At 43.5% G+C, this 19074-nt stretch overlaps 1 protein-coding gene across 1 annotated transcript in view; it reads right to left on the minus strand.

Moving 5' to 3' along the window:
* The window catches only part of Clstn2 (calsyntenin 2), a 597099-nt gene that overhangs the window by 144757 nt on the left and 433268 nt on the right, over positions 1-19074 (minus strand). The window contains exons 3-4 of the mRNA XM_085827931.1: positions 7496-7691; positions 6585-6793 (exon numbers count right to left, since the gene is read on the minus strand). Of these exons, the coding sequence (XP_085684057.1) occupies positions 6585-6793; positions 7496-7691 (405 nt within the window). The remainder of the gene's footprint in view (positions 1-6584; positions 6794-7495; positions 7692-19074) is intronic.

A 19074-nucleotide genomic window follows, 5' to 3' on the forward strand; every position in this document is an offset into this window, starting at 1 on the left:
CAACCTTCCTGCTATTTTTTTTTTTTTTACTTTCTTTGTTCTTTTTATATTTCGATGAGGTTCAACAGCAAGCTGTTTTAAGTTTTTTGTCCTTTTTTTAAAAACCCTGATTCTTGCCACCATAAATTGCCTTCTTAGAACTGTGTTTTCAACAGTTTAAGTTTGGACGTGTTACATGTCAACTCTCACCTATCTCCGGATAGTCTTCCATCCCCTGTTGGTAATCCTCTACCCACTGATTGGTCAGGTGAATGTTAAGTAATTTCTACCTTGTTGTGGACATTCCATCTTTTGCTCTTCTCCCGCTATTATTCTCTAGTTTCATGCAGAGATGCGATTGATTGATGCGATTTTATTCTTAAACTTAAAGCTGGTTTTGTGCTCCAGGATAATATCTCTCCTGAATCTGTCTCCTGTGTGCTTTGTATTCTGCTGCTGTTGAGAAAACGCTCTGTGTATGCTGAGCTTTAAAGTATAATTTAAGTGCAATGTTTTCTTATTGATTTTCTACCCAGATGATCTGTCCATTTCTAAAGGTGGGTATTAGAGACTCCTGCTATTATTGTATTATTGCTTGTTTCTTCTTTCAGATCTGTGAGTATTTGCTTTGTATATGTAGATGCTTTAATGCTACATGCACGTGTTTTCTTTAACAATGGTGTTAGCCTATTGATAAATCAATCCTTATCATTAAATATTGACCCTCTTCTCATTTAATCACTCTGTGAAGTTTGATTGTTGAATTTAGTCCATTTATACTTAAAGTAATGATCAGTACATCAGGACTTAATATTGTTATTGTAAATTATTCTCCAGATCCTGATTCTCTTCACTGCTTCAGCTTACTTTCTTTGTGACTTGATACGTTTCTATAGTAGTGTACTTTGATTGCTTTCCCTTTTACTACACGAATTTACTTTGTGGTTTCTAAGAGGTTTATATGAAATGTCTTATAGTGATGCTAGACTTTTAAAAACTGACAACAGCTTAACTTCAGCAGAATCTCTGTAACTTCTCTCTTCAAGTGCGGATTTTGGAAGACAGAGTTTTCCTGCTTTTGTATTCATTCATATATTATCTTAGCTAAACTTGGTCTTAATACTTTTGCCCTTAATATGTATTTGCAAGTAATTCATCTACCATTACATTAGTATCAGAATACTGTGAATTTTATGTGTAGTTACTAGTACCAATGACTCCCATATGTTTTGATATTTTTAAATATCATCATTTGGCTTCAGCTCAAGGGATGACTTATCATTTCTAGTAAGATAGGTTTAGGGGTAGTGGACTCTCTTTATTTTTTTGTTCATCTTGTAAAGTCATTATCTTTCTCATTTTTGAAGGATGGATTTGCCAGGTAAAGTATTCTTTGCTGGCAGGGTTTTTTGTTCTTGTTGTTTTATTGCTTTCAATATTGTACATCATTTTCTCCTGGTTCATAATGTTTGAAATACTTTAACTAATTTTGTTTTATTTTGATCTTTGTGTATTTTTGCCTGCATGTATGTCTGTGTACCACATGCATATTGTATAGAGGCCAGAAGAGGGCATTGGTTCCCCTGGAACTGAAATTATATGTGGGAGGTGAGAATGACTCTTGCAGCCTTCAGTAGTTGCCTGAGCAGTTGAAGTGAGTGCCTCAGCCACCTTTTCTAGACTTTTGAGAACAGCTTCAGAAATGAAATACCTTCACTATGTGGGTTTAGGAGAAACACCGTGACATCATACTTAGTGTCCAGCATGTGGTTCCAGGTATGAAAGAAGAACATAACGTCTTGGATCAGGAATTTGGGGTTTACAACATCTGCAATATGTAGCCCTTGGTATTGCAATGGATATTGTGGCAGAGGGGCATCTTGGTATCCTCATGGTAACTGTTCCAACCAGCTGACATAACAGATGCTGAGCATCTAACTGGTAGCAGTAATGCACATGATGATATGAGTTGGGGTAAGGTCAACTGGGTGTGGGTATGGGTAAGGTACATCCACACATCTTCAGGCATAAGGCTGGTAATGTGAAATACCCTATTATAAAGACAAGCTTTGTTTACCCATTTCCTTCATGGGAGCTAGAAACAGAGATTGGGTCAATTGTCTGTGTATGTGCTCCAGCAGGGCTCAAGCTGTCAGTATGAACACAGGCTGATGTAGGAACTAGCTATACATGCAAGCATGGCGGTGGTGCAAACAATGAGATAATGCAGCTGGGGCTGTTTGTATACATTTGTGTAGTTACAATGGTTGACTGTGAGCACACTGAGTACAATGGGCATCAGCAGCAGGGTGAGTGGCTCCATGCACACCTACAGCTAGAGGCATCAGAGCTTATGGTGCACATCTGTATGTCTATGAGGGCCAGCTGTAGGAGTGAGTGTGATTGTGGGGTTTGGTGATGAGAGGTAAGGGCCTGAAGGCACACCTAGTTACATGAGATAGCCGCAGGCTCAATGGCACATGGATAAAGGTGAATACTCCTGAATGATTCACATGACTAATCACAAGCACATATGTTATAGCCAGCTGATGCTGGCACTGGTTGTACTGGTGACTGGTTGGGTGCCCCTGGGTGAGCTAGGTTATCTCCTGATGAGAGAGAGAAGAGGAGTAGTGGCTCAAACACCCAGAGACTGAGAGTGAGAAGCTACGCACTCTGTAGTAGTAAAGGAGGATGGGATCTATTTCTACTGTGCTGTTGTTGGCTCCTTATGTGGTTGATGGTGTTGATCCACTAGGCTAGACCCTGCAGGGGAGCATAATAATGAAAGCTACAGGGGTCATGCAAGAGTTACCAAGAGGGAGGTATAAGTGCCCAGTGAAGGCCACTGGTGTTCCCTGCAGAGCAGGCCACTGGAGACTATTGTGGTTTCTGTCACATTGGCTGACACTGAGCCCCTGACCATCGAATTTTTTGCCTAACTATTGCCTGACATCTTGGCTATGTTGTCCTCCCCAGTGACAGGGGTGGGATGATACCGAAGTAAGTCACCTGGGAACTGTTTTGAAAGACTGGGGACACTGTTCAGTTTAGTGCGCTATACTTTTCTCTGAGAGGAATCTGTGAGCAAAGGAATTTCTTCTCTGTGCTGGGTACCACTCATCTGTGGGAAGGGATGGTGTAGGTGAAATGAAACTGATGCTCCTACCCAATTTTTGTGTAGTTATGCTCAATATGTTTTCGTTGTCTTGTAATTTCTTACTTCGATCTCAAGCTGTCCTAGATACGTTTGTGTTTATGCATGGCTGTGTACTTGCTCTTTGTTGGGGGACCAAACTGGGACTGCCCACCCCCCTTTTCTGTCTCTTTGGTGATCTTACCCCACACTATGTTTATGGACCTAAACTCCAATCTGTTCCTTTCAATTATCATCGAGGAAGAGGTTTGTAGTGGTAAGACCCAAGGGCCAACAGTAATTAGGAAATTCTTCTTGCCTTAGGGTTCAGTTTCTCCACTTGTCTAATGAAAACAGGGATCCAGGCTCTGCTTAGCAAAGAGAGGCTGGCTTAGAGCCAGCAGGAGGAGCCTGAATCTAGAACTTTACAAGATGGTGGAAAAATCCTCACGTTATAGTTATATGCCCATCATCTCAGCCCAGATTGCATGGAGGGTGGCCCTCATGCCCCAGTCACAGGAAGAAATATCTAAGGACTATAGATAGCAGCCTTACTCAGCACTGCTTATCTGGTGAGTACTCTGAATGCACCCCATCCACGACTTCAGAACCCCACAATGACTTTGGGTTGATAACTGCCATGAAGGAGGACAAGGGTCTACAGGTGAAAGAGGTTGGGTCTGTGGGTATAGGAGGTCATTCTGACTCTACCCAATGCCTTCCACCCTTCCTGTTTCTGTGTCTTTCTTTCTCCCCCAAAGCAAAGAGCCTGGGGGCATCTAATTAGCTGTGGGATGAAGAATATGGAGAACCTGTGGCCAAGGGAGGTACCTAACATTCAGCCACACTTTCTATGATTTGCTCACATGCAAAGAACTTCAAGGAGCTGAGAAGGTCACCACCGAAGTGATGGATAAGGGCCCGCTGGGAAGCTCATTAGACTGGGAGCTGCCCAGGTCCTGTCTTCATTACTTGGATAGCTGCTTTTGTAAACGTCTCTGCTGGGGACCCACACTCTCTACAAGAGCCAACTCTCCTCACCATCTTTACATTGTAAACCAAAGTTGGAGGCAGAGGCCTGGCAAAGGCCCATTACTCACTTTTAATGAGACAGCCAGGGAAATAAATTGGCATATGTTAGTGGAATGGCTCATCAAGGTGAGTAATTATCTTCGTGACTGGGGCAGTTTACCCTCAGATGGAAGAATTTGCATCTTATCTTTCCCTGGGAGCTCTTGAGAACAAGGACCAGAGGCTAAGTGGAGCTTGACCACCAATCACAGATGTCTCCACTCAGATGGCTTGCTATTTACCATGTACTTGTCATAGCCCAAATTCCCAAGTGTGTGTGTGTGTGTGTGTGTGTGTGTGTGTGTGTGTGTGTGTGTGTGTAGTGGGTACATGCCAGCCTGTAGACTTGGCTTAATAGAGAAGCTGTGAGGGTCTGGATGGTTCTATAACTAGAACTCATCTTCACTTCAGTATTCCTAGCTTCTCTTTCCTGTGCACAGACCTCCTGCCCTGTACCATTAGGAATAATAATGTCCAGACAGGTTAACTCTTAGTCCCATGCCTTTTAGCCTTCTGTCCTAACAGTTAGGCAGATCATAAGGGAAGCTATTTGAAGTTAGGGGTGGAGGTGTTCCCTGCCCCTATGGACCATTGTTTTGAGAATGCAGAAGATTATATCACCAAGTAAGCTTCCTTTTAAGCTCAATATTATGAAAGATTCCCGAAGACTTGGGAGCAAGTGACTAATTTGTTTCCCCTGTAGATGTTGGCTAGAAAGATTCTCAAATCTGTAATTTTCATTCTAACTCCAGTTCCCAGCATATTTTGTACATGGTTTCACTCTTCCTTTTCTCTTAATAGTCTCCTCTCCCTCTCTCTGTCTCTGTCTCTCTCTGTCTCTCTGTCTCTCTCTTTCTCTCTCAATGTTTGGTAATCTCCATGAAGGTGAGCTTGTGTCTCTCTTGAGTTCTGTTCTAGTTCCACTCTGAGCCCATTGCTAAACCTAACACTTGGTTACAGAATGCTTCTTGCAACTTTTGCAGCCTTCTGTGCTACTCAAATGTTATCTGAAATGAAGTGGGGATAATATGCAGACAAGCACACAACTCACACTGGTGGTGAGCAAAGTACTCAGCAGACAGTATTACTCCATTACAATCAAGTTATAGGCCAAGTGGGCTGAGCTGATTGGACCTCTGGCCACGTGTAGACTATAATAAGACTCATATTAATGGTGATGAGAAATATCCAAATAGTTTTATGTGTCTATTTTCAGTTCAGTTCAATCTGGGAGGAAGGCCCTGCTACAGTTGAAATTCTCAAAGGGAAAGTTGGCAAGAGTTTTAAAGATTTCTTAACAAAGTTATGGTTGGAAGGTGGTTTAGAATTCCCAGTTCTGTTAGTGTCTATTTGCCTGGGAGCAAAAAGCAAGTTGTGGTGGTGATTGGGGGGCTCATGTTCTAAGAATACTGAAAGGCATCCAGATGTGACTGTGTGTGTGTGTGTGTGCTCATGTTCTAACTAAGAATACTGAAAGGCATCCAGATGTGACTGTGTGTGTGTGCTCATGTTCTAACTAAGAATACTGAAAGGCATCCAGATGTGACTGTGTGTGTGTGTGTGTGCGTGTGCTCATGTTCTAACTAAGAATACTGAAAGGCATCCAGATGTGACTGTGTGCGTGTGTGTGTGTTCATGTTCTAAGAATACTGAAAGGCATCCAGATGTGACTGTGTGTGTGTGTGTGCTCATGTTCTAACTAAGAATACTGAAAGGCATCCAGATGTGATTGGGGATATGTGTGTGCTCATGTTCTAACTAAGAATACTGAAAGGCATCCTGATGTGATTGTGTGTGTGTGATCATGTTCTAACTAAGAATACTGAAAGGCATCCAGATGTGATTGTGTGTGTGCTCATGCTCTAACTAAGAATACTGAAAGGCATCCAGATGTGATTGTGTGTGTATGTGTGTGTGTGTGTGCTCATGTTCTAACTAAGAATACTGAAAGGCATCCAGATGTGATTGGGGGTATGTGTGCTCATGTTCTAACTAAGAATACTGAAAGGCATCCAGATGTGATTGTGTGTGTGTGTGTGTTCATGTTCTAACTAAGAATACTGAAAGGCATCCAGATGTGCTCAGGTTGATGATGAGGCACACACCTAGAAAATAAATAATTATTCCAGACACCATCTTTGTTTTGTATTCAAATGTGTGAGATTATGAGTTCTCCAGACCATATTTATCAACGTTCCTGGGATTTTCTGGAAGTAGTTTAGACATAAAAAAGGTTCTAATTATGAATGAGCCATCAACTCAAGTGCAGAATTGGGTCATGGTGTCTCTAGAGACAGGGTCTCTAGGGAGGTACCATTTGGGGGCCCTTCTTGGTCTTGAGAGCAGGGACAGTGAATTTGTCTCCTCGACAGTACAGGGATCTTTTCGGGACACTTACCATTTCTGTCAATGGCAAAAGGCACATCCGTTGTGACAATTTCATAGTTGCAAATCTGGCTGTACTGGGGGGAGCAGTCCTCATCAATGGCTTCTACCTGCAGGATGCTGTCATAGATCTTGCCCTCCGTGACGATGGCCTTGTAGGCTGGCTCTTTGAAGGTGGGTGCGAACTCATTGACATCCTTCACCTGGATGTGGACCACAGCCCTGGAGCACCAATCAGAAAGAAGAATGAATGGTAAAGAAGGAATCACACCATGTATTTGTGGGTACTGATCCAGCCCAAGGCCATGTGAGTGAAGAGGCCTCAACACGCTCAGGGCAATGGTTACCTGAGTGCTCTGTTTTCCCTCCCTCTGGGTACCAACTGCAGCAGACTGATCTTGCCTTGATGCTGAACAAATCTTTCTCATTTCCCATAATCCTCTACTGCTCACCCCAGGCAACACATTCCCTCTCCATCTTCTCCCTTTTCCCTATTCCCTTCATCTACTCAGGAAGAAGTCAGCTGTGTTGTGCTCTGAGCTAAACTTCATAAGGGAGAGAGAGCAGTGTTGACTCAAGGTGAGAAGTATGTGAAAGAGAGAAACAAAGAACTTTGGAGAAATGCAGAGGAAAGTTTAGACTGGGTCTGAGGAGAGGGGTGGGTTAGGGAAAGCTTCCTAGGGGAAGCAATGCTTGTACACAGTATGACCAGTTATAACATGACCCCTCACCCCAGTCACCACCACCATAGCCCACTTCCTGCTCCTAGGCAAAGGGATGCTAATAGAAGTGGGAGTTTTAAACCACCTTCCAAGCACATCATTGGTATGAGCCGTGGGTGGACATACTTAAAGAACACTTTGTAAACAGAATAATAAATGGGAGTGGATGGGCCAGGGAGGAGGTGGGTGACAGGGATCTCACTTGTGTGACTTCTTCCAGGCTGCTTCCCGAGGCCCCGCACCACAGTCATAGGCCTGGATGATGAACGTGTACTCCTTCTGCAGCTCACAGTCGATGGGACTCTTGGCACGGAGCCGGCCCTCTCCAGATGTCTTATTGAGCACCACAGCCTCAAAGGGCAGCTCCTGTCCATGGATCTTGAATGCACAGATTTCCCCTGCAGAAGGAGAGAGCAGTGAGGGTGAATGCTGGGAGCCTCTGGGCTCAAGACAGTGCCTCGATAGAGCTGGATCGACAAGCCCAAAACTTCTACATAATTTCCTCCGTACATTCACCATGCTCAACTAGACTTGGCCTTGGCGATCAGGCTTACATGCTCATTTCCTAGAGAGAAGGTGGAAGTGTCTCATGCATGTGGATGTTACCCATCAGGGACTTGGGTAGTCTTTACATGGGTGGCGACTTTCTTCAGTTTGTTCTTCTTCCTAGCAGACTTCCCCTTGTTTTTTTATCCAGTCTGGGATTAAGGAACTTGCAAACAATCAAAAGACAAAGGACTGCTGATGGAAAGACACAAAGGCCAAAGCTTTGCCCAGTCTATTGTCTTATTATGACATTTTCAGTGCTTGAAAGTGTGTTGCATGAGCTGGTCACATTGGCCTGACCAGGAGATGGGTAGACACTGTGATCCAGGTCCTGCCAGACTTGTGCCAGAGCCTTCACTCATCTGAAGCATGAGCATCAGTTGTGTTTCCATCACCTTGGTTTGTAAAGAGCACATTGTTGTAGCCGACCCCCCCTTACCTCCACCAGCCTCCATTATAACTCTCTACCTCCCCTCCCCTCACAGTGGAGGCAGGCAATTTTCTCTTCTGAAACAGTGGGAGTGAGTCTCTGTGAGTTCAAGATTCCCCATGGAGCTTAAACAGCTAACTTCTTAAAGAGCAGAACATGTTGTGAAATGAATGCATTTAGCCAGTTCTGCTGGGTTAATGTTTATTATGACTGTTTCTCTGCATTAAATTTACAAGGCCACAAGAATCTTCTTTTTTTCCCCCTCTACTTGTGAATATTTATTTCTTGAACTCTGACTGTAAAGTAAGTCCTATAGCAAATGTTTTGAAATGTGCTGAAAATTTGAGACATGTCCTCTTGCGGTTTTGAGAGCACTTGTAGACCTCAGGCAATGATGCTCAGCTGTCCAGAGGCCACTTATAGTACAGGGGGATGTGTTAGCACTCTGAGATGGGCAGGGAAGCTGATCTGTAGGCTACGGAAGTACAGAGCCAAGATATCTGGGTTCAAATTCCAAGTGTGCTATAGATGAAGTGATAGGTTTCAAGGAATTGACAGTGCTTTTCTGGGTTTTAGGTGTGTCATTGCTAAGGTGATCTAGGGGATGAAGTTAGGGAGAGGAACATCTACTCTGAGATGTTTCACCCTCGGTCTGACATTGCTTCAGCTATACTGCCTGGACCATGTGACTTCCTAAGAGAATTTGCTCTCAGAGTGACAGAGGCACTGACTTGTTTCTCCCTAGCCCAGATCCTGTCTAGCTGTTGATAAGAGCAGACAATTGGAGGCAAAGAAATAATGGGATTGATTGCATGCCTGCTTTGGGCAATGATCTTTGTTTCCAGGCAATCTTAGTTGACCTTCATAGCAAATATACAAGGCAGCTGTTCTATACAAGCTTATATAAATCACTGTTGTTCTTTTGTTGTTGAGAATGGATCCTATTATTTAGTTCAGGACAGTCTGGACCTCGAAATCCTCCAACCTTGGCCTCTTAAATACTAAGATTATAGGCCTTCATGACTCAAACTTATACAAATTAGAAAAAGAAGGAGGAGGAGGGGGAGGAGGAGGAGGAGGAGGAGGAGGACCATGAACATATTTGCTCAATGTCATTGAGGTAAACTTGAGCATTAAACTCAGATATGGCTGACTTGTAATCCCCCATATGTTCTAATCTACCACTGTATCCCCAAAGAGTCCCAAGATGTCTAAAGAGTTCCCCCCACACCCCAGGGATGCCTGTGGCCATGATTCATATTCAGACTCTAATTCATGTGTGGCTGAGCTGAGTCCCTCACTTTCCATATAGGAAGCATGCCCAAATCTCTTAAAACAATGTGTTCTAAGATGTTCAATCAATACTAATGTTACCCGTGGGCTTTTGCTTTTCTTATTATTTTTTTTATCTTCAATTTCATTATGAACATTCTACTTTCACTACCTCCCTTCCAGGTTGTTTCTCAAATATAGATACACTAGAGTGAATAAAATGGGTTGGTTGTAGGCCAAGTTCTAACAGGAACCCAAGCTCCCGTTTGCTGCCACTGCCCAAGGTTTTTGCTGGGCATCTCAGCATTGCCCATTCTGATAAGCATATCTCTGTAGCTTTTAGGACACAAGAATAGGTTTTAGCTGATCCTTGGGTTTAATTCCTGCTCTGAATTAGCTAATGTGCCCTGTGATTTTATCCCAAGATCAGTGCCTCTCTGACAGTGTTACCAGTGTATTCAAACTGGTTCCGGAGGATTCTCTGGAGTGCCCAACCACCACCATCACCATGATTATAAGGCTAATCAGACCATTTCATTCTGAAGAGCCAAGTTAAACCTAAAATAGATGAGGGTAATTTTCTGCTGGAAACATTTGAGCACAACCAAAGTAGTTCACCAGACTCAGCAGTCCTTAAGAAGCAAGGGGGTGGGGGTGGGGTGGGGGAAGGACACAGAGGAGACCAGGGGAAGGCAAGAGCAGTAAACTTTGGGCTTGCATATTTCCATCTTGCCTATCTCATTGTAAATCAGTGGAACTAGCATTTTAGCTATTATGGTTTGAATATGAAGTGACGCCCACCCAAAGGCTCATTCGTTGTAAGTTGGATTCCATATGCAGCAAAGGTCAGAGGTGTGGCCTTGGGAGGTGGTTGAATCATGGAGGCACTAACCTGGTGGCTGGACTGATAATCTATGGATGAATTCCTAACTGAACAGCTATAAGAAGTCAGGGTCCAGCTGCATGAAGTGGGGCAGTGGAAGCTGACTTGTGAAGGGCGGAGCTTGTCCCTGCCTCCCTTCTCCCTCTTTGTTCTCCTTCCTGGCTGCCCTGAGGTGGCAGCTTTGTTTTTCCATGTGACCCCACCATCACTCTCAGCCTCACTTCAGACCCAAGGCAATAGGGACAAAGGTACACATTGCCCCACCTCAGGTCCAGGGCAACAGGACCAAGGGTCCATACATTAAGACCCCTGAAACTGTAAACCATAATAGCCACTTCTCTTTCCAGGCATTTTTTTCAGGTGTGTTGTCTTTTCAGGTATTTTTTCCAAAGTGACAGAAAGCTGATGACTACATCAAATAAGCCCTGAAAACTGCACTACATCAGTAACACAAGGATGGATAGCTTGGGTACCTTAAAACACAGGCACTGGTGTTCTTAGGCATCCCTTAATCTGTAAAAAAGACTGTCTACAAACAGACCAGCTCAGGGACCACTTAGTGTTCACCAACTCAGACTGACACAGAATTTGGTCCCTTTTGAATATAACCGAGAACTCATATCACACTCATTACTGGGCATACTGAATACTTGTGCTCCTGTTGCACAGACATTTTCTTAATAGATAATCCATCCATTCGCGCAGGAAATATTTATTAGGGACTAAGTGCTGGGCATCAGTGATGAGCAGGACCAGCCCCAGCTACAGTCCACACAAACTATGTGCTGTCTGGGGATATCAGTAGTCAGAGGGCCACATCTCTAGAGGAGGAACAGGGAGTGCCACATACACATTGAAGAAGAGATACAGAGTTCAGGTCTGGAGGGATGTGCGCTGTGTGCTTGCATAAGGATGTGAAGGCTTTGCAGAGGCTGGAGGAGGAGGTGAAGGACATACCCAGGCCACCGGAATGACATCTTGTTTCAACTAGAGGGGAGAATATTCCTTGGGAAGGGATAGGGCAAGTCAAATACTTCAGGGTCCAGTGTGGCAGGAAAAGAAACTGCTAGAGTAGGGGACCAGCTTCTTGGGTGTGTGATGTGAGAGTCATGCAGGACCCTGTGGTCAGAAAGGCACTGAAGTACAATTAAATAGTTTGTGTTTAAAACTTGCCGTGCTGGGGATAGGGAGACGGCTTCAGGGATAAGGGCTCTGCTGTCCTAAGGACCTGAGTTTGAATCCCTGCTACCCATGTAAAAAAAAAAAAAACAAACAAAAAAAACAAAAAACAAACCAGACGTGTCTATTCATACCTGTTAGCACAGCATTGAGGAATGGAGACAGATTCTGAGAGCTTCTGTTTTTGTGCATTACTCTGTCTCCAGGTAATAAAACAATGATCAGGGAACTCTAGCAGTGTTCTGGCCTCCATATGCTCATACATAGGCACATGGGATACACAGGAACACACACACACACACACACACACAGACCATGCATGCAAGCTATTGCTACCCAATAGAGAAAGGTTGCATATTTTTCTAGAGTTAGAACTTTATCAAATAGAAAATACTCATATACTAGGAGTTGAAAGAATGAAAGTGATCTGGGTTGGAGTTTTGGGATAAAGATGCTCAGATCACCTCTCAGCATCAGTACTTGATACACTGGGTCACCTTGGTCACCTTAGAGTTTGTTGCTAAAGGTTTTCTGGGGGAGGATGGTACGCTTCAAAGACAAATCAAATCTGAATGGCTTCCAGATAAAAACATTGCCATCAAAACTCATGCTGTTCTCGTGGGTGTGGCAGAAACTGTGTATGTGACACACACAGGTTACTGTGTGCACTGGGTTGGCAGCCACCTGAGTGGGGACCTGAGGTCACTGAGCCTCTAGGCGCCATTCTTTACCCACTGTGGCTGGCTGTACATGCACTCAGCTTCATCACAAACACCCTTGAAAGCCTGAGCAGAGGGAACAGTTATAGTGCCTAGGTGGGATGCTGCCTCCCACCCTTCAGGCTTTTGTCTGTAGCACACAATTACCTTCTCTTCAGCAACAACACATTCCTCAGACTCTGCAGAAATGGGTATAGCTCTCTCTTAAGCTCTGTCACACCTTTCTGAAGAAAATGTCCTTACATTTATTTTTATTTTTTTAGATTTATTTTATGTGTGTGACTTTTTAACTGCATGAATGTATGCTTGGTGCTCACAGGGGTCAGAAGAGGGCATCTGATCACCTGAAATAGGAATTTTAAGGGTGACTGTGAGCCATTGTGGAAGCACTGGGAATCGAACCTGGCCCTGTACAAGAACAAGTGCTCTCAGCTGCTGAGTCACCTCTCCAGCCCTTTAAATCAGTTTTCAAACAATTGGGTTTCAAAGACTATTTCTGAAAGCAAAACTCTTATGCTGGATCGCATTGATTCCATTGCTCAGATGAGGAGACTTAGTCTGGGAGAGCTCAAAGGGCTCATCAGAGGGACTTGCAAACTTTATATGCCCCAATATAGGGGAATGCCAGGGCCAAAAGAATGGGAATGGGTGGGTAGGGAAGTGGGGGGCGCTATGGGGGACTTTTGGGATAGTATTGGAAATGTAATTGAGGAAAATATGTAATAAAAATATTAAAAAAAAAACAATAAGGAACGAACGGCACACTAAAATGAGCACCTATCAGCTCACGAATGACAATCAGCACTGTTACAAGGATGCTACAGACCAGGGCTTTTCTAGAACAGTCTGTGGAGACCCCAAAGCTCTTTGTAGGATACCACAAGGGCTTGATGACCATCTTATTAATACTAAGATGGAATCTGACGATTCAGGGTGCTGAGCTCCGTGCTGCTGGTGTAAAAGCAATGGGAAGGAATGATGTGGGAGGCCTAGCAGTAGCTGTGTATTCACCACAGGATTCTCAACAAACAAACAAACAAACAAACAAACAAACAACAAACAAAGAAATCATTCAATATCACTGGAGAATGACTTTAGTTCCTCAGTAAGTGGTATCAATTTAATTGAATTTGGTAGTCTAAACTCCTGGGTTCATATCTTCTCCTGTTACTGTTGTTTTGAGACAGGGTCTTATATTGCTCAGATTAAGCTCAAACTTTGATTCTCCTGCCTCAGCCTTCTGAGGGCTGGCATAGCAAGCATGTACCACCACAGTCAGGTGCCTTTTTGGCTTTTAGTGTTCCATGTGAAAGGTGGAAGTGCAGTTAACAGCCCCAGCAGGGCAGATGTGGTATCCGGGAAACTGTGAAGACAGGAAGTTGAGAGCTAAGCAGGGACTTTCCAAAGCATCATTTCTTCACAAAATGATGGACAGGCATGCTGGGTCTGTCCCTGCTTATATGTGTGCTCCTGAAAACAGATTCTGACAAAAGAGGTATGGAAATGTTTGTTTGTCAGTGTTAAGAATCTAAGCTTCTGGCTTTTGAGAACTTGTGTCTGCTGTCATTAAACAGCCTTGGGCAGTGATAATGAATGGGACCTTTTGATACCTGGGTGTGAAAGGTTTCCAATTTTAAAAGATCTAGTTGAACAGGATACAAGAGATCTCGTAAATGACCAGTGTAGAGTGCCACATGATCATATATGATAAAAATTCGAAGTATAAGACAGATTGGTGGTTTTTATTGTAACATTGTGCACTGGGCCGAGAGAGTGGGTTTCTCTAAATTCCTTTTAGAAACCCAACTCTTAAAATGATCACATTAGAAGGGAATGCCTTTGGGAACCAATTGTTCTCATTGAGTCTTCAGCTCTTGCATAATATTCTGGGAGAAATCTCTGTCTGGGGAATCGCTGGCTTTGCCCTTAGGGCTAGGATTAGTGCCTTTATAGATAAGCTTCAGGAAGACCTCCTGCCTTGTCGGCTGTGGGAATTCACAGTGAGAAGGGGCCACTCAAGAAGAACTAGTCCCTCAGCAGAAAAGGAGTCTTCCAACATTTTGATCTTCAGACTTCCCAACCTCCATAGCACTGGGAAATACATTTCTGCCATTTTACAAATTTCAGTCCATGGTGTTTTGTTGTAACACCCTGCAAGTGTCAAGACACTTTGTATGATGAGTGTATCAGTTTAATTTCACTTTCTGTAGTTATCTGTTCAGAAGCAACTGGAGGACTTCAGATATTTGCAACAATGTCTGCAATTATCAGAGAAGATTATTGAAGTACTCCTTCCTTTTCTTACTGCATAATTCTTTTATTATTATTATGTTCTTCACATAATCTAGCCTACAAAACCCAATAATGCACATGGAAGGCAGAACCAGATTTGAGGTTCTGGATACTTCTGTTAAGCTAGATATTAGAGAGACTGCAAAAATGTTGGCAATGCTCTTTATTATAAAATAGCTTTGGAAAATATATTTGTCAAATTATGTTACTTTATGCCTACACGGAATGAGCTTATTATTGCTATTTTAAATAAATGACTATGCATTTGCAAGTGTCTCTCATTTTGTTTCTAATTGAATAAATACTGATGGATGACCCGCATAAAGAAAAGCACTTGAGGGTCCTTACTGGTGTTTGGAACATAAAGAGGTCATGAGAACAAAATTCCTGGGAACTGCTCTTCTTGCCATTTCCCAGATGTAGCTGTCACACACTCCCGGGGATCATATCCTCTTCCTGGTGTGCAATTATGACCCCAAGCCCTGCAGAGAACTCACAGACTCAGTTTGCTGAGTCTCACAAGAGAGTCGCTGGAGAAAGTGTTCAAGCAGAATTTTCTATCTGTGCAGTAGAGTGGTGTGATGGGGGGGGGGGGGAACATCACTTCTGTTTCCTGTGGACCTAGGGCTAAACAGGCTAGGTTGGAATCTTAGCTCTGTGGCAGATTGTCTTTGTGGTCTTGCTCGAGTCGCTTCCTCTCTGCCTGCTTCTGCATCACTAGTGTGAGGCTCTATTCATAGTGGCTAGCTCATAGACTTGTTGGAGGGTTAAGTGGTTTGATATATGTAGAGCATCTTCTGTCTGACCTAGGGTCTCACTGAATTGCTCTCTCTGACCTCTGTCATTCTATTCTATTCTATTCTATTCTATTCTATTCTATTCTATTCTATTCTATTCTATTCTATTCTATTCTATTCTATTCTATGAACTCTGTCATTCTATTCTTTGGCCAAGTCCCTCTTCCTGCTTGAGAACCAAAGAGAGTGAATGGGCAGATCATTTAGCCATCAGAGATCATTCCAGTTCGTGTCATGCTTGTCATCAAACAACCTGGCAAGTTAAAGCATCTTGCACCAACGAGCTGCATTTCATACGTTTCTTCTCCCCCTCCCCCAGGATGTGACTGGCTAATGACAGTACCTTAGAATTTACACACTATCAGTACTGTGCCATAGGGAAGCTCAGAGTGGGAAACAGAATGGATGTGTTGAACTAGATGTACTCCAGAGTGACTAGGTGGGGTTTGCTAAAAGCCTTTAGGGATAAAGTTAGGGACACTGAACGTCACTGAGAGTAGACCACTCCTATGTCTCTGAGCCATTTCATTCTGATGGCTTACTGTCCCCTTGAGAAACTGCACCAAACCACAATCATGAAAACATTCTACTTAGAGTGAACAGCTATCCAGGTCCATACATCGGATAAAGAAAAAGACAGGTCTTGGGAACCACCCCTCCAAGCTGGGGAGGTCTCTCTAGAGTTTGATGCCAGCTATATGCCCTGTCCTTGCTAGTTCCCATATAGCAGTTAGATAGCAATGAGCGCATAGTCCAAGGGTTGAGTACAAGCTTTCGAGTGTACAGTATACCTCTACATGAAGTCATTTGCAGTCACTGTAAGTATGATACAACAGGAAAGGACAAATGCTAATTACATCCTGGGGTAATCATGCTCAGAATATCAAATTAGAGCTGAACTTAGAAATAAATTTATACTCAAACAAATTGACTTTAAGCCCTCCTACTTCAGATTAAAAATTTATAATCACCCAGGAGTAGAAAATTAAGGGGAAAGGTGTTGGGGATTGTCACTGTGGGTCCCCCTCTGAGATCTGGGAGTGGGGAACTGTTCAGACAGACCAGGCTTCGAGTCCTTGCTATGCTCTCCTTAGCTGTATGACCTTGGGTATTTCCTAGGTTCCTTTTTATTTCAGACAGGGGAGTACCAGCCATGTCTAATCCTAAAAGTACCACGAGGCTATGCCATACTCTGTGCAACTGGGGAAGAATGAAGGTCACTCAGTTTTTATTATGATCATAGTAAATCCTGCCTTCTGGCCTGCAAGCACTTAGATGCTATATTGTCACCTTGTCTCAATTCCCAATAGAACCAGAGCAGGTGGCTGTCTGTCACTGCTTAGAGCTTTCTTTCTGCTTAGGACTGAGCAAAGCAAGAACATGCTCTTTAATCTGAGAAGCCATGTTTCTAAAGTCTGTGCTGAAACTAACCCCACCCACAACCTCCACTCTCCTTTTTTCTCTTTTTGGAAGCACAGCTATCCTTTTCTGAGAAACTGAAGACAAGGCATTTTTTCCCTCCTTGGCAGTGTCTGTTGAATAAATAAATGATGCAACAGCTTATATAGATGCTGGAAACGTGGAAAGGTCCCAGAGCCCCGACAGCCATTATTAGGTCAAGCAAAACCTGACCAGGGGTTGAGTGGCCATTTGGTCTGCCTCGTGAGCAGTGCATCTGTTCTGGGAGGGCTTCCAGGATGAAAGCATACTGGATATAGTCTTAAAGAAGCCATCCCTGAGTGATAGAGGATACAGTAGGACACAAACAAATGGCATGAGTTTTAGAGATCAGGACTGCTCACATCTATTGGGTGTTTAGTGTTGGTCAGGGGCTTAGGGATGCAGTGGCAACAGCCTGCATTTCTCTGCATTGACATGCCTGGCTGGAGAAGGGAGGCTTGGAAGACATAGAAGTCAGCCCTGTCTCTGCAGACAGAGGAGGTAGGTACGCAAAGGATCCCTGCAGTGCCCACTGCTAAAGCTCTGAACTCTGAAATCTGCTCCCCACCCCTGGAACATAGGTGAAGATGAGCCCATCTTTTCTTACATACATCCAGACTTGCCTGCCTTGTGTCATGGCACCATCTCAGAGAATGCTGTGACTACAGAAAAGGAGTTTCAGCCTGAACAGCTTTGGACACAAGATCCTGCCCTATGACCATGGGCATATCTCTATACTATGCTTCCGGGCTTCTATTCCAAGGAGTTGCTGAGGCAGGGAAGCCTGCTCTTGCTATCCACTTGTCATCTTTAGCCCTTCATTACCCTGTTTGAGTAATGGAAATAAAATTGCCATCCTCCTGTCCAAAACCACATTATCATTACAACTCTTGTTGAGTTTAAACCGGGAACTAATGAGTATCGGCAGGATCCTTCTCCAGTTGACCATGTACTCTTTCCATGTCACAGGTGTTCTGCTTTGGGCAGCTTCCCTGGGATCTCAAGGGCTGACCAGTAGTATCAGGTGCCATGGAGCACACACAACAGAAGAAACAATCAAAACATGCCGAACAGGATAGTGGCTGCATTTGTAATGGCTACATTTTAATATCTGCCAAAAATTTTAATTAAAATCCAATGACCTCAAAAAAGCGTAGTCTCTGGGCCCAACTATGAAATTGGGCAAAAATATTGTTTCCGCTGTCAAGCTGGAATGGGATCTTGTTGAGTTGGTTGGGGAGTCTTGCTGCAAAAGAAATGGATTCCGTTTGTTGATAGCACATGGTCAACAGTTAAGCCAGATGTAAGCCGGGGCTGTGCTCCAAAGTCTGTCCCTTTTCATTTTCACCTGCCATCCTAGAAGCTGTGGATGGTGGGAAGGTCACATGCAAATATAAAGGTCCTTAATTATTCCTGGATTATCTTCCTACCCTTCTGAGTATGTCTTCCTCCTACCGGATAGGAATTGTAGCAGTTGCAGAGGCTCCCAGAAGCCTAGGACTCCGATCTTGCCTTTCAGGGACTGATAATTGGGTTTTTGAAAGAGAAGCTACACATAAAGCCAGATCACTAGAGGTGTTTGGGGTTAAGGAACACCAGGGAGACCTCAAGATACCAGGACTGACAATTACAGAGGAAGACTTAGGGTATAGGCAGAGCCTGTTCAGAATTGTGCTTAGAAGTCAAATCATTAAGATTTTTTTTTAATTTTTAATTTTAGTTTATGAGTATGGGTATTTTCCCAGCACATAGGCTGCACACCATACATGTGCAGTGCCAAAGAAGGCCAGAAAGAGGCATCACACCCAATGACTTAGAGTTACAGATGGTCGGGAGCTGTCATGTGGGTGCTGGGAATCGAACAAAGGTTCTCTGGAAGAGCAGCCAGTGTTCTTAACCCCAGGCCAGCTCTCCAGCCCCAAGAAGCCAAATCTTTAAGATCTCCTTCTACTGCTTTTTCAGTGTCCTGTTCTGCAGTATCTTGGGATCTCAGAAAGACCCAGGAAGAGATATTCTTCAAAAAATATTTGTTGAACACCCTGTGTCTGGCCTCATAGGTGTAGAGTTCACTCCCCATACAAGGCTCTTGACAGTTAACATGTGCCTAGTCTTATTAAGGAACTAGATTTTATATTTTATTCAATTGTTTTTTAACTTAAAAATTAAGAACAGATACTTTACTTGTGGGAAACTTTAAGTAAGAGATTAATTTTTTTGAAAAAC

Source organism: Mus caroli, unplaced genomic scaffold (genome assembly GCF_978045245.1).
Source record: "Mus caroli unplaced genomic scaffold, Mus_caroli_1 scaffold_11, whole genome shotgun sequence".
Lineage (NCBI taxonomy): Eukaryota > Metazoa > Chordata > Mammalia > Rodentia > Muridae > Mus > Mus caroli.